This window comes from Copadichromis virginalis, linkage group LG11 (assembly GCF_057382275.1).
Source record: "Copadichromis virginalis isolate Kocher_CV1m ecotype Utaka linkage group LG11, C_Virginalis_male_GT1.1, whole genome shotgun sequence".
NCBI lineage: Eukaryota > Metazoa > Chordata > Actinopteri > Cichliformes > Cichlidae > Copadichromis > Copadichromis virginalis.
The window spans coordinates 28,005,961-28,020,619 of NC_140628.1; the positions used below are offsets into that span (position 1 = coordinate 28,005,961).

Below are 14,659 nucleotides of genomic sequence, written 5' to 3' on the forward strand. Positions count from 1 at the left end.
CATCACTGCATCATTATTTTCACATTTGAAAATAATGTAAAAGTAAAAGTGTTTCTTAAACAATAGTTTATAGATCTATATACTTGATAAACCACAAGTTTCATAGTAGGAAACACAGTTTTGATGTCCAATAATGTATGTTATTACCACATTTCATTGAACTTTAAACCATATAAAGTGATTTTTTAAAACATATATATAAATGAATATTATACAACTAAACAAGGCAGTGGTGGAGGAATTATTTAAAACTTAGCTCTAACTAAAAATACTCTGTTACAAGTCAAACTCTTACAGTATTATGAGAAAAAATGACTCGAAAATAGGAGAAGTAGAACCATGCAACTGGCACCACTAAAAATAAAAACAAAAAACATAGCAACAACATAAAACAATGAAAGTACATTTAACAGCTAAAGCAATTTCATTCGCCACTTTCATGAATTCCCTTCTGAGAAACTGCAATTCAGTTTCAAGTTATGTACTGAAAATTATTTTTCATGATTATTTATTCATTTCTTTTGAAGAGGTGAAGAGACTTTTAGCAAACCTTTTTTTTAAGAAGAGGTAAAGCACGGCACAATGTCAAATCATAAAGCTGGTGAGCTTTCAGTCCTGATAGGGAAGGGGGAACACCGGGGGAAGGGCTAATGGGGTGCTAATGGCACTGAGGGATAAAAGGGAGAAGAGGAAAGAGGATAGCAGAAGGGGAAAACAGCCAAACAATATAAAAAAAAAAAAGTGGAAGATCATTAGAGCAATGAAGAGGTAGCTGGAAGGATTTGTTAAGACTTTAGAGGGAGTAGGAGAAAGGGTGATGATTAAGAGAGAAAAAAGGAAGGAATGAAGGCGAGAAGCCAGAAATGGACTTTGATAAAGTCTCAACTCTTAAATTATTTTAAGAGCTGTGTTTACAACTGATAATTTTTATTTCTTTTATATAATTTGGATATTTAATACCCATTTATAATCTTTAACAGTTTGCCACAGCTGGGATGTTTCTCCCCATAATTTTCATTGGAAAACTCAGACTGTTTTTCAGTCTAGTGTTCATGTTCACAGTAAACCAGCATGAAGTAAGATGTGGCAAAAAAAAAAAAAAAAAAAAGTACAGTGGGAGCTCAGCCAATCAGGAGGATCTCAGATATCATCTTATGCATGTCAAAATTCTAATAAACATTTCCACACAGACATATTTTTCAAAAGATATTAATAAATATCTTACAGAGCTGTGTGTGAGAGAGCTGTGGAGTTTTAGATACTGGCCCTGAGAAGCTAGTGGAAGCCGCAGTGTTGGTTGGGTTCTTACATGGTTTGGTCACTTTTGACACCTCTGCTTGGCATTTCTTTGGAGATTTTTCCCTCCCTGCTACACTTAGAAAGATAGTGAGGGAGATAGAGGGATGATGAAGCACAGGACTCCAAACACACACACACACTTCGTCCTATCTCAGTCTGTCACTGTGTCAACTATCTCCACAGCCGTTCAGTGTCACACTGGTGTCTAGCTGTCTCCCTCTGTCAGTCTTTTGTTCTGTGCTGAAGAAAGCGCAGGGCCGCAGCATCAAAGTATGAATGACTTGAAAGCTCTGATCTCAATGTGAGCACACACAAGCATGGGCACAGCTTAGAAAATAATATGGTCTGCATACACACATGTACAGAGAGCACACTGTGCAATTCAGTCGGTTCGGCTGGCTTTGTAGACAGCATCTGTTCTGCACCCCGTCATCTTCCCTTTGCACCCCACCCTCTGTGACAGGTGGAAGGGATTCAGACTCAAAAGCTGAGGAGACACACACTAAACTCCACTGACACATGGTTAGTGTTTCGCCTACACACACACACTCATATATACACACCTGCTGTGGTGCAGAGCTACAGTGCCCCATGGTGCCAGGCAGGCTGAGCAGTGCGTCGCGTGTTTATACCACCTGCTCTTAGGCCAAACAGAGGATGAGGGATTAGACCTGACAGCCCACAGAAGAACAGCAACATACAGTAGACAGATGTAGGTCTATATACCACCCTTAAACTACCCAGGAAGTCAACCAGGTCAAACTAATTCTTTCTTCCATACGCACACACAACAAAACAGCAGGGCCATCCATCAATCAGCCGCTCATGCCCACTGGGAGATAAGTTTGTAAACCAGTCTTCTTATAGCTCAGGAGTTTTCTTACTCACGGATTTGTAACACACAGGGCAGCAGCTCATCTCTTCACCAAAACAACACTAACCTTTTGGCCTCAGACTAATTTCTATAAACAAGCTCTTGCAGACGAGGCCTGACCCTCACCACAGCACATGAACACACTCTGCACCCAACCTGCTGTGCTTCTTTAACCAGTGGAATTTATAGTAAGATATAAATAAATCAATAACACAGCATTAAAACATCAAGATGTAAGCAACGAGAATGAAAGAATATCTCAGCTCCCAGAAAATAAATAAATGAAAGTGAAACAACCTCAAACACGCATATAAAGCCTGCATGACACTGTGAATTTTAACTCCATAACAACTAATAAATCTGTGTGGTTTATGAGATAAATGGAAAAAAGTTGTTATCTTAACCAATCCAGTAGCATCTGGGTCAACTTTCCCAAGAAAACTATTATGGAGGAGATAGGAATGCTGGGAAAAATTCAGAGGAATGTCTTGTCTTCTGGGGAAAACATGCCACAGGGCATAGAGCTGTGCACTGACAATGTGTGTGTACATGTGTATGTGCAGGAGCTCTCCTGATAGCTGTTCTATTTTGGAAAGACTTGTGCAGAGGATTCATTTCTTAGTTATCGGCTGTTTCCAACCCCGCAGAGGTGAGAGGCAGGTCTGCATCCATTCTCAGTGTGATCAAGCCGAGCTGCCAAAGAATTGGGAGCGCAAGTAGGTGCAGCCACCTCCACACAAACACACACACAAGGCTCAAAAATCCACTTGGTTGTGCATTTGTTAAAGTGGTAATTGTTCCACAGCAGTAATTGCCATAGTGAAGCCTGCTGATAATGACACTGCACACAATGAAAAATTGTTGCACAAACAAGTTGACTGACGGCAGCTGAAATTGTTTGGGGAGAGAGGCACACATCACCAAATGTGGTTGCAGGAACTACACATACATGAACAAGCACGCACACACAGGAACAGTAACAAGTGAACAAACATAAGATGTCCTCGGATAGATTCCATACATTTCTCTCTACCACTCAAGGACATGTTGAGCCTCTCCCATCTTCTAAATTGCAGGGTAGAACAAAAAGCAGGATCATGAAAAGGGGAGGAAGGGATGATGGGTTCAGGTGTTCAGGAACAGCTGGTCGTCAAATAAAAACAGGAAGGAGGGGGCGGACAGGGGACAGGGAGATGGAGGGGATGGCAGAGACAGTGGGATAGGTGTATGAAATGATTAATATTTCTCAAGAAAAGCACTGAGTAATTGATGGAGACTGCTTATTATGAATGGCATTATGAAAAGATGAGAAAAACACACAGTCAGTTGGATGGAGCGACACACAATGCTTTGTGTGTGCTGCACAGTGTGGACAGTACACACAGATACAGTGGATGATAGACTGGCAAACACAGCAGGCTTACTGTCCATGGATCAACAACATGCTATCTTTCAAACACAGGGCCATCTATAAGCTCACTCAAACACACACAGCAGGCTGTGTACATGAGCTCGGCTGTGCGAGCACACAAAGCCTGCAGTATTTTTTTCCTCCTTTAAATACAGACATAATTGACATGAAATAAATCTATATTCTCAAAAAAAGGACATAGATGTGTACTGCGCTGCACCGTGACTAACGACCCACGCACTCTTCATTTGGTTGTGCTTGTAATTTTTTGTTGCCCCAAGCCTTGTGGAGACATGAAATGAGATTAAAGCATGAAAATTAAAATGCAGATGCGATGATTTTCAGTTACTTGCCTGAATATTACATCCTGAAGCTGTTGTAATAAACATTTGAGAAGTTTTGTATAATGTTCTAGTTTAATTACTTTGGGGAAATTCGTGGCTGCAGAAAATAACGAACACTAAAAACTAATAAACCAATTTCACATTTAATAGGATACTGAAATGTAACTATATTACTGCACCTCTGGATGTGAATGAGGCTGTTTTTGTATTTATTTGAAAATAACTAATGCTTAACACTTAACACTTATAAAAATCACCTCATGGCCTATTAATTCAAACTATATGTATAGACAGATTCTATTGACTTTGGCACCCTCTGCAGGATTTTAGTGTCACTGACAAATTACGCATGTGACCCAGGATGCTGCTGGTCTGCCTTCATTTTTATGCAACGGAACATTCAACTGCAGATGTATTTTGAATACCACATTTTTCATATATACACACACTTACATAACTGCTTTAGATGGGGATTGAGACAATATGCCTTTTAAAACATCAAGTTAAGCATACATGAATTTGTTTACTTAAAATACAGATCACGCATCCTTCATGGAAATACCTCATGGTTAGTTTTCCCAAGTTTTGCGTCTGGGGTGGAAGTCATATGAAAAACATGTCCGATATTTTCCCCATTCTGCTGAAATTGTCAAGCATTCCTATTAAATTTGGTTTTAATCTGTAGATGGCACTGTGGCCCTGAATGAGGCTGTTAAACCATGACATCATTCTTTACAACTGAAATGTTAACTAGGTTCCTTATGGAAATGTAATCATCTGCCTTTGTTAAGTGAACCATTTCCAGCGGTTGTCATGATATCAGCGATCAATTTGTACAAAGCACATCTGATAGATGAACAAAGTGGCAAAAACAAAAGATTAATATGGATGGGAAAAGGGGCAATGTGACAGCAGTGTCTGGCCAGTGATGAGAAGCTGCATTGGCTTAGTGATGGATCAGCTCCCCGGAAGCCTTTTCAAACTGCCCGATGAAACAGTTCCCAGTCATCAAGCTTTTAGTAGCAAGAGGATATGAGGATGTGAACAGAGCCCACGACCAATGGTCATTCACTGCCCTTTAGACAAAATGACATTTAGACCAGAGTGCCAGACATCAGCTAGGGATGAATTACTACAAAGACTTCCCTTCTTTTAGAAAGCGTGGTTCATAATATTCAGGGAAACGGGCTTATCAGCAGTTCATCTATAAAACTCATTCCAGTTCATTAGCTTGAAGACACTGATTGAATGGGTTCAAACTAATTGTTCATGCAAGTCAAAAATCACAAGACACAATTTGACTTTTCCAAAAAAGATTTATTAAACAGATTTCTTGTTTGCAGCTGCAACCTGTGGAGAAAAGAGAGAGAAAACATTATGAGATATAGCCAGTGAGTGACATCCTGCATCAAATGAAAATCTCACACCTTTAAAAACATCCCTTCAATTCAGAATAAAATTACCAGCAGTGTTAGTGGGGGGGTATTTAATCAATTCATTAGGCTGCCATGGATGAAGAAGATGATCTCAACTATTTAAACTAATTTTATTCTAAAGCAATCAAATGAAAACACACATTTAATTCATTTATTTTTAAATGTCACTCCACTGCGTTAATAGTCAGTCCACAACTTGAGGGAGCAAGATGCTATCAAAAATGTAATTTCACAGGGACTTGAGAGCAAACACAGTCTGGAAGAGAAACTGTTACTGCTGCTGCCAAAACCCACCATGAATAGTCTGATAATACATGGCAGAAACCTCACTTGCCAGGGAAAAGCCTCTCACATAAAAAGTCATCAGAAAGTACAACACACACAAGAGATTCTAGAGGTGGTAAGGGAGCCACACCAACAAGCTTCCTGCCAGTTTTTGTGCAGCAGGCAGGGCCCAGCCCAGGTCTGCTCATCTGCATACTGCTCATTAGCATGGATAAACAAGGAGAAAACTGGTGCCATACGGCGGACTTGCCAAGCATGAAATTCCCTCCTCATGTTTACCCCTTTTACCCTTGGATTATCACAACATTGCTGACTCTCTCTTGATTTTTGACAAGGCCCAAGTGTGATTTGTTTTTTAGCGAAGGCTAACAAACAATTCCAGGAGTGTGCCACACAAGAAACATAACTCAACTGGCTGGCAGAGGGAAAAAATTTGCCCAAGGACAAGTGCTTTAAAAAAAAAACAAAAAAAACCTTGCATGCCAAAGTGATGGGGGCAATGTACTCCCACAACAGACAAGGTGTCGCATCAAAGCAGAGGATGATATTTCTGTGGTGATCACACAAGGCACCACCTGTCAGAACGTCACATAAAATGACAGAGAGCATCATACAAAATCAGTCACAGGAAACAACCTTTTGCCTGGCCAGTATGACATTTAACAGCTGGGGAGCCTGATAGTGGTCCGCTTCTTTTCTACCAATTCCATCAGGCTGGAACTAGAGCTGGCTGACATATAGCGTAGCATGTTAGATTCCATGTGATTTTAAGCATAGGCTTAATATTGAAGCTTGGTACATAACACAGGTTACTATCAAAATGTGTTTTGTGACAAACATTTTACATCCGATTTCAGTACCTACAGATCACTTTCAGATTATACTTCAGTGGCTGCAGCTTTTTACATTTGCAGCTGAGACTCATTCCCTACAAGAGACACCAAAGTTGTCTCAAAGGGGTATGCTCACTAGGAACGCCATTTTCAGACTTGCACGCGGTTGACATCTTTCATTATAAAATACACGGTTAAGTGAAATTCTTCTCAACAGTGCAGAATCTTACTTCTATAAATAGCTGCACCTTTGTTTACAAGTGGTCACCCATAGGTACCTTCGCATAGTCGATTTGGATTTCCTTCCTGCCATACTGCTAAAGCCCAATAGCATGGGCCTCAAAATGGATAATCCTCTGAGTAAGGCAAGTGCTGACTGGTTGAGAGTTGGACCAGAAAACGGAAAAGCCATACCACAAATATATATATGTGAAAAATCAAAAAAGGAGGATAACAGCAGAAGGTGACTATGAAAGTGGACACTGGTTCTTGACTCAGTTTCATTTTAACTCTTTATACGTTACAACTGCCCTTCTCTACGGTTTGCTGCCGAACCAACAGCAGCACAAGAGAGTTGCCCAAAGACCCATGGGTTGTGACACTGCCCCCAGGTGACAGAAAACAGCTACAACAAAACAGCCTGCAAAGCTGTAGCTTCTGCACAAAAGTGTGGACATACAAAAAACAAAAAGCCATCAGGAGTTCAGCAGGATCTTCTTAAACTGAAAACATCAAGTCGAATACCTATAATAACTGCAGCATTTTAGCAATACTCTCACTAGCTGCTGCCACTTAATGTTGCAGAGCACCTGAATATATTTAGTAAATGATTTCATCCAGCTGGAAGACGACAATTTGATACACATTCAAGCCAAAAAACACTACATGTATCGTAAAAAAAAAAATTAAATAAATAAAAACAATTGAATGCCTGATACAACGCATACAACTGAGTTGAACAGTTTAACAAAACAGCAAAAAGGTAGCAGAGAAAGGGAGACATGGTCATGGTGTTTAACAGCAGACAGGTTGTCATGTTAAAACATCAAACACAATAATTGGTGTACTGACTAGTGACAGATACAGTGCAAATTATATCATCTGAGATCATTAAGGACCATTAGTCCATCTCCCAATCTATGTGTATGGTCTTAATTTATTGAGGGGAAATGCTGCACTGGACATTGTAACCAAGAGCATTAATATTACTTAACATTAGCAAATTAATTTGTCCATTTTAGATACTTAATTGTCCTCAGAATATTTAGCTACAACCCATTTATGCCACTCTCTAGGTTTTGTGCAGACCTAATGATTTTCAGTTTGCATAGGTTTTAGACCCCTTGAATATGTCAAGCCTCCACTGTACCGTATAAGAAGGTAAAGACCACGACGCCATCTCTGAATAAAGTTTTATTAGGATCATTTAATCAGTTGAGTTATTGTTAAGTGTATGCAAACTTCTTAGCATTTAGACAGTTTGGTGTGTTTTTAAAAAATAAAATAAAATAAAAAAAAATCACCAAATGAGTTTCTCACCTGGCCAGCAATTCTGTCCAGATCTCTGGTTCCCTGGGAAGTCAGTCTGCGACCACTGATTTTAAAAAAGCAAGAAAAAGCAGAAATTAGCTGATACAACAGAATACCATTCACCGCTAGAAAAATGCTTAACACTACAATAATGAGTTTATGCCACACTAACCACAGCATTACAGTGAAGAAGCCACTGAACAATTTTTCTCCACAGAACTTAATTTTCTTGCTCACTTCTATCCCAAGCCAATCAATTAGCCCTGTTGTTACAGAGTGATTAAATCTTTACTGCAGTCTCAAAAAAATGATTTCTACCTTATGCATTTACAGATTTCAGTTATCCACATCACATAAGCTGGCCCATTTCACATCAGCAAATGCAATAAACAGAAAGCTGAGACACTGTTACTAAGTTCTGCAAGAATGAGTAACAGCATGCGTAGAGGCATTGGCGTAGGTGTGTACCACTGTGCCCATGTTTCCCATAAAATAAAACAAGAAAAAAAATCAATTCAAAACAATATTGTGGCATTTTCTTGAGCTCACCAAGTATCAAAATATCAACTGTCAGTTAGCTGGCATCTCCATGTTTTATCAGCAATAGAAAGCTGTGCAAAAGTATGCTACTTGGGGGATTTAAGCTTCATACTCCAATGCTGCATCCAATTGCTTACTGTGTGTGCACTGAGGTTTTGTGTGGAGAGCCATGACTCATCTGGTAGCGTTGGTCATCTGACTCCTCTAGCCATGTGCCAAAGTATACTTAGGCAAACTACTGAGCCCCGAGTTATCCTCAAAGGCATCCATCGCAGTGTGCAAGTATCCGCGATGGTTACAAAGCAAATAAATAAAAAGTCTGTATGATTGTGTGAATGAGTGCTACGAATAATCAATTAAAGGTGGCGTACAGCTTTGTAAGTCCATTTACCAAGATGTCCACTAATATTGGTATGCAGAGTTACAAATTAATATCTTTTTAATATCCCCAACTAAAGACCAAGTTTTTAGTGGAAATACACATTATGAAACTGTACTGTGGAGTTCAAGTAATGTACTGTGACTAAAAACAAGAAACAATTGTAGAGAATTTAAAAATGTTTAATGACCAAATTAGCCGGAAAAGGGTGGAGTGCCCACTCCGGGTCGGGGATGAGTTCCTGCCCCAAGTGGAGGAGTTCAAGTATCTCGGGGTCTTGTTCGCGAGTGATGGGAGAAGGGAGCCGGAGATCGACAGACGGATTGGGGCTGCAGCTGCAGTAATGCGGACGCTGCACCGGTCCGTCGTGGTGAAGAGGGAGCTGAGTGTAAAAGCAAAGCTCTCAATTTACCGGTCGATCTACGTCCCTACCCTCACCTATGGCCACGAGCTGTGGGTAGTGACCGAAAGAACGAGATCGCGGATACAAGCGGCAGAAATGAGCTTCCTCCGAAGGGTGGCTGGCCTCTCCCTTAGAGATAGGGTGAGAAGTTCGGCCATCCGGGAGGGGCTCAGAGTAGAGCAGCTGCTGCTGCTCCACATCGAAAGGAGCCAGCTGAGGTGGTTCGGGCATCCGACAAGGATGCCTCCTGGGTGAGATGTTCCAGGCATGTCCCACCGGGAGGAGGCCCCGGGGCAGACCCAGGACACACTGGAGAGATTATATCTCTCGGCTGGCCTGGGAACGCCTTGGTGTTCCCCCGGATAAGCTGGAGGAGGAGGTGGCTGGGGAGAGGGAGGTCTGGGCCTCTTTGCTTAGGCTGCTGCCCCCGCGACGCGGTCTCGGATAAAGCGGATGAAGATGGATGGATGGATGGACCAAATTAAGTTAATACCGAGTCAACATTTTCAATATTTGAACAGATGTAGTGTAATACTGGATAATGGTGCTGGGGTGGGAGTTATCAACTAAAGCAGTTCACTCAAGGTTGGTCAGCATGCTCCATTCCAACCAAACCTTACTGCACAGCATTAAGGGGACACGCTTCATCAATAGCATTGCAGAACTTAACACTTAGGCTACCAAGCAACTCCAAGTAAACATACGTATAATGGACAACTAGAGACGCATGCATTTTAAAGCTTTGACAGTTCAAGCTACACTTACACTCTAACTGAATGTGAGTGCTCTTGAAACCCCTTCTGGACACAACAGAAAAAAGATGACTGACACGGGCACTGTTAGCCTTACGACTCGATATCTATAGCTGATTACAATTTGCAAATAAAATCAGATGTATAAAATATAAAAACTATTCCTCAGTGAGTCAATTATTTCACCCATCTCTAAGCATCATGCACATGCCAACTTATACATGCAATCAGCTTTCTTGACTGCCTCTAAACGTTAGGTGATTTCCACACATGAAGGAAGAGATGCCCCATACCATGCTTTCTTGGTAGGGCAACCAGGAGGCAGGCCATATTATGGTGACTTGCTCACCAAAGGATTCCTTGTGTCACATATATTCAGACATCACACGTACGGGTAAGTCTATCAGACAGCGTTTTTGCATTCACAGCTTTCTGTGTCTAATATTTAAAAAGGTCTGGGGCTGAAGTGTATGAAGAAAAAAAAAACAAAAAACAAAAAACAAAAAAAACGCTTTTAAGTTCCAACCAATAAAAACAGTAAGAACCGGCACTTACCCATTGGGATCCTTCTCAATCATCTTGAGCAACTCAAGAGCCTGCAGCACCTTGCGAGCCACATTCTTTGATCCAACACTGTAGTGGGCAGGGCACACGCCGTTCCTCTTGCGACTGCCATAGATCTTGGTCATGGAGCCAACACCTGCACCACCACGGAGGTAAAGGTGGCGAACAGTGGATGCTGCGGAAGCATGAGAGATGACAGTGTTGTCATATAATATTTAGAACCTGAAACACTAAGCATTGTACAATGTGAATATTAAGTTTTTGATAAAGTGGGCTTACTGTGTCAATGGTTATAAATTTGGAAAGAATTTAAAATGATCAGTATGTGTAGTCTGTTGCATTCAAAAACCTTTTACTAATTAAAAGCACATTTGCATGTAAAATTGTCCCATCTCAAAGCACCATTTAAACATGTAAATGGAAATGTCTTGTGGTAATACAAGCCTGAAGCTGTAATAAGTCTCAGGAGAACTTCTGAAAACCTTAGTAATTAAAAACAAAAAAAAAAACAAAAAACTTGCAAGACTTACCAGCTCTGATGTAGAACCAGTTCTCATCACTGGGGGCCAGCTCCTTGTGCTTACCCAGCTTGACAAGGTCCACCCAGTCAGGCACCTTCAGTTTTCCTGACCTGGTAACAGAAAAGGTACATCAGTATGAAGTACATCAGAGGACTATATCAATAATTTATTCGAGTGGGCCATTAGCATCTGTTAAGTTAAACAGCGTCACAAAATTTGATTAAAAATATGTTCAATGAAAAGTAAAGCTGCTCAGTGGAGCATACTATATAAAATATATTAACAAGCTTTGAATATGTAGAGGAGAAAATAAAACTCACTTCTTCAGGAAGGCCGCCAGGGCACGGACAAACTCCTGCTGGTTAACGTCTTTCACTGTGACACCTGGCATCTGAATGCGATTAAAATATGAATAAATACACACAAACTAACGTTTATCTACCAAAAAAAGCAACACACCAGACAAGCATCTCTCATAATTGCTCTAAGATTTCGCTGCTCACCGCCTCAAACCAGGAGAACTCTTAAACATCAATCCCAATTAGCTTCAAAGAATACGGAGCTTAGGTTAATTATTAAAATGCATCAAGAAAACAAATACTAAATAATGCTATGCAGCAAGACAAATTGGACAGGATACATGTGTACGACTCTTGGCGAAATTGCACGTTTCACCCGGTGTTTTAGCTTCATGTGCGCTAACTGACCATACACTCAACCACACTTCGTTTTCAATTGTTATCCTTACGACCTAAAAATCGACAAATAAAGAAATATCTGCCCAACCGATACACGATATCACTTCTCGTAATATGAATATTCATATATTATAGCACAGAACACAAAATGAAATCAGTACAACTAGCCAGTTGAGCAGGCCTCAACGAGGTAGCATGGGGGCAGCCATTACTAGCAGATATGATATGAGCGCAACATTCAAACAAAATTCTCGCAAAAACTTATTAATACGTCAAAATACCTCGTGTAAAGCCTAACCACTGTAATTATCTGTACTTTATACTTTAACAGACCACGTTTGAAGAACAATTGTTTGAATTTTGAATACATTTATTGCTAAATAAGCGAGGAGTGAAAAATGCGGCGTTACCTTGCTTATGGACAGCCAAGGGAAGAGGGTGGAACGGGGTTTCCAACCCATGATAGAACGGGCACATCTCGTTTTTTAACGCGAGACCAGCGCGTTGTTTTTTCCAGCGATGCCGCTCATCACAAGTGTCGACCGTCCCAATCTAATCTATCTATCCGTTTTCGACTCTCTTTTGTTCGTCATTTGGGCTATTTTATTATCATCTACATAAATAGATTAGGGTTAGGGAAATTGCATACTAGTGCTACAAGTTGTACTTTACATAGTATTTAATCGGTTTTTGGTCATTTATTTTCATCTGTTTCTATCAAAAAAAAATCCGCTTGTTTTCATTCTTCTCTCATGGAGATCTCCACTTTCACATTTAACTATGGCTGCATTTAAAATGGCAGCAGCCAATAGTTAGTACGTTTACATCAGTTATTGATTTGTCAGTAACTGTGCTCTTCCCGTAATGCTTGGCCCTTTTGAGGCAGACAGTTGGAGGATAAGGACCTAAATGTCAATCTTACAGTTTGATTTCTTGTATTTTGCTTGTTTGTTTGTTTCTAATTATATATATATAGGGGCAAGAGAGACTTTCTTAAAGGTGTATATAGACATCAATACACTTCTGCCTGCATATTTGTTTTCGTGTCTATAGATAGTGTAAACTGCTACATCAGAACAGCAAGCTGTTAAGAATTGCATAGTGTTTTACTCTTTATTTTAAAAAAATCTAGAGAAAACTACATATATAACATAATAAATGTATATATGTGTGTGTGTGGGGGGGGGGGGGTGTACCTTATTTACATAGTTCCCTGGCTGGAAGAGAATGTGTTGCCCTTTGCACAAATCAGATGGAAAGGGCAGCCATGCTCCAACATTGACACAATTGATATGTTTGCAGAGACAAGGGAGAGATAGAAGGCAGGTTGATAAGCAGAGGTTTATGAATCAGGTTTATGCTGTCAGTGGGGGCAGACAGTTAGACTGAGAGGTGAGAGGGAGAGATAGAGATCCTTGAGCGGAATAAAAAAGCAAGCCAAGTCATAACCAACGATAGGTTAGAGCTCATCATCGCAGGGGCTTCACAACAGGTAACTGTACCTTTTTAATCTAATTCACCTCTTTGGCACCCACTGATTTCTCAACTCTGTCAAATTGACTGTTGCCATGATGAAAAGTTTGGCCCTATGTACTTTCAAAGAGCTTAATTGATTAATTAAGGCAATTCATTACGCTGGGAGTGTCCAGCTACCAATTTGAATTGAAAACTCACACAAGGTGGATTTGAACTACATTAATTACTTCAGTAAATCAATTTTGCTGAGCCCCTTCAAGTAGTAAGACAGGAGACAACTGTGTAAAGTGATTATGAAGTGTTATAAAGAGGTTATTTTATGGAATTGATGATGATTATTATGGAAGTGAGGACTAACACCAAATGTTTCAGAAAGGTCAAACTAATTACATGGAATGGACAGGTGGCACATTGAGGCAGCAAATCTGCTATTTCAATATTCATTTACTCTGCTTTCTGGGAGACTATTGTTTGAAAACGCACTAAAATTAGCTGTCAATCATGTCTGAATACATTTGCTGAAAATTACTCATCAGGCACTGGCACTGCACACTTGTGTAACTGAGTGTTGCTGTCCATTTATTTACGCATAAATGTCTAGCACTGTTTGTGCTTCAAGAAGTATGTGTCTGTGAATGAAATATGGTGGGCCAGAGGGAGAAAAGAGGTGCATTAAACATTGGAACAAGGTATGAGAAAACATAGCGTGTAACTCTATGTTGCCACCCAGCTTGGTGCTTGTTGTCATGTGTTTGCATGGTGCTCACATCCTACATGGAGAAGTTCTGTCAAGTCTGGTCTGGTCTGACCTTTTCACTCTCCAGACACGTTTACAGCTCTCCAATACCTATCAAAATATCTACTCCCTTTCTGCCTGCTTCTCTGCCCCTAGCACAAACTTGCATCACATTCTAAATCCTTCTACAACTGTACTTTTCTCCCTCTGCTGAGTGTTTTTTGTATTCTGACCCACAATCCACTGCTTAACCTTACAATTTCCTCCATCCGTTGTCACTCCTTTCTCATTTATTTTCCCTCTATTCTTTGTCTTTCTCTGTGTGTTTGACCATCGCTTTTACAATTCAAGTCAAAGCGATGCTCCAGGAGCCGTCTTGGCTCCAATAACCACATGGGAACACAGGGCAGAGGTGACAGGTAGAGTAGGAGGTTTTATTTGCATAGAAAGCATCAATATGTATTTTCTTGAATTTATGTTTGCCCACATCATTATCATCAGTGTTTTGTTTTGTTTTGTTTTCAAAATTGTAAAAACACAAATTTTTGTTTCTTTGTCTTCTTAAAACTTGTCCTCAG

At 40.3% G+C, this 14,659-nt stretch overlaps 1 protein-coding gene across 2 annotated transcripts; it reads right to left on the reverse strand.

Moving 5' to 3' along the window:
* Positions 1–5,224: 5,224 nt before the first annotated feature.
* On the reverse strand, positions 5,225–12,336 carry rps19 (ribosomal protein S19). 2 transcript variants are annotated; one of them, XM_085471833.1, is made up of 6 exons: positions 12,280–12,336; positions 11,492–11,562; positions 11,181–11,281; positions 10,642–10,825; positions 8,022–8,076; positions 5,225–5,278 (listed from the first exon to the last, which is right to left on the reverse strand). In XM_085471833.1, the coding sequence occupies exons 1-6, from the start codon at positions 12,328–12,330 to the stop codon at positions 5,249–5,251; spliced, it is 492 nt and encodes a 163-aa protein (XP_085327959.1). In that variant the 5' UTR covers positions 12,331–12,336; the 3' UTR covers positions 5,225–5,248. The 2 variants fall into 2 exon arrangements, with proteins under 2 accessions (XP_085327959.1, XP_085327960.1); XM_085471834.1 differs by lacking the exons at positions 5,225–5,278; positions 8,022–8,076 and adding an exon at positions 10,384–10,445.
* Between the last annotated feature and the right edge of the window lie 2,323 nt (positions 12,337–14,659).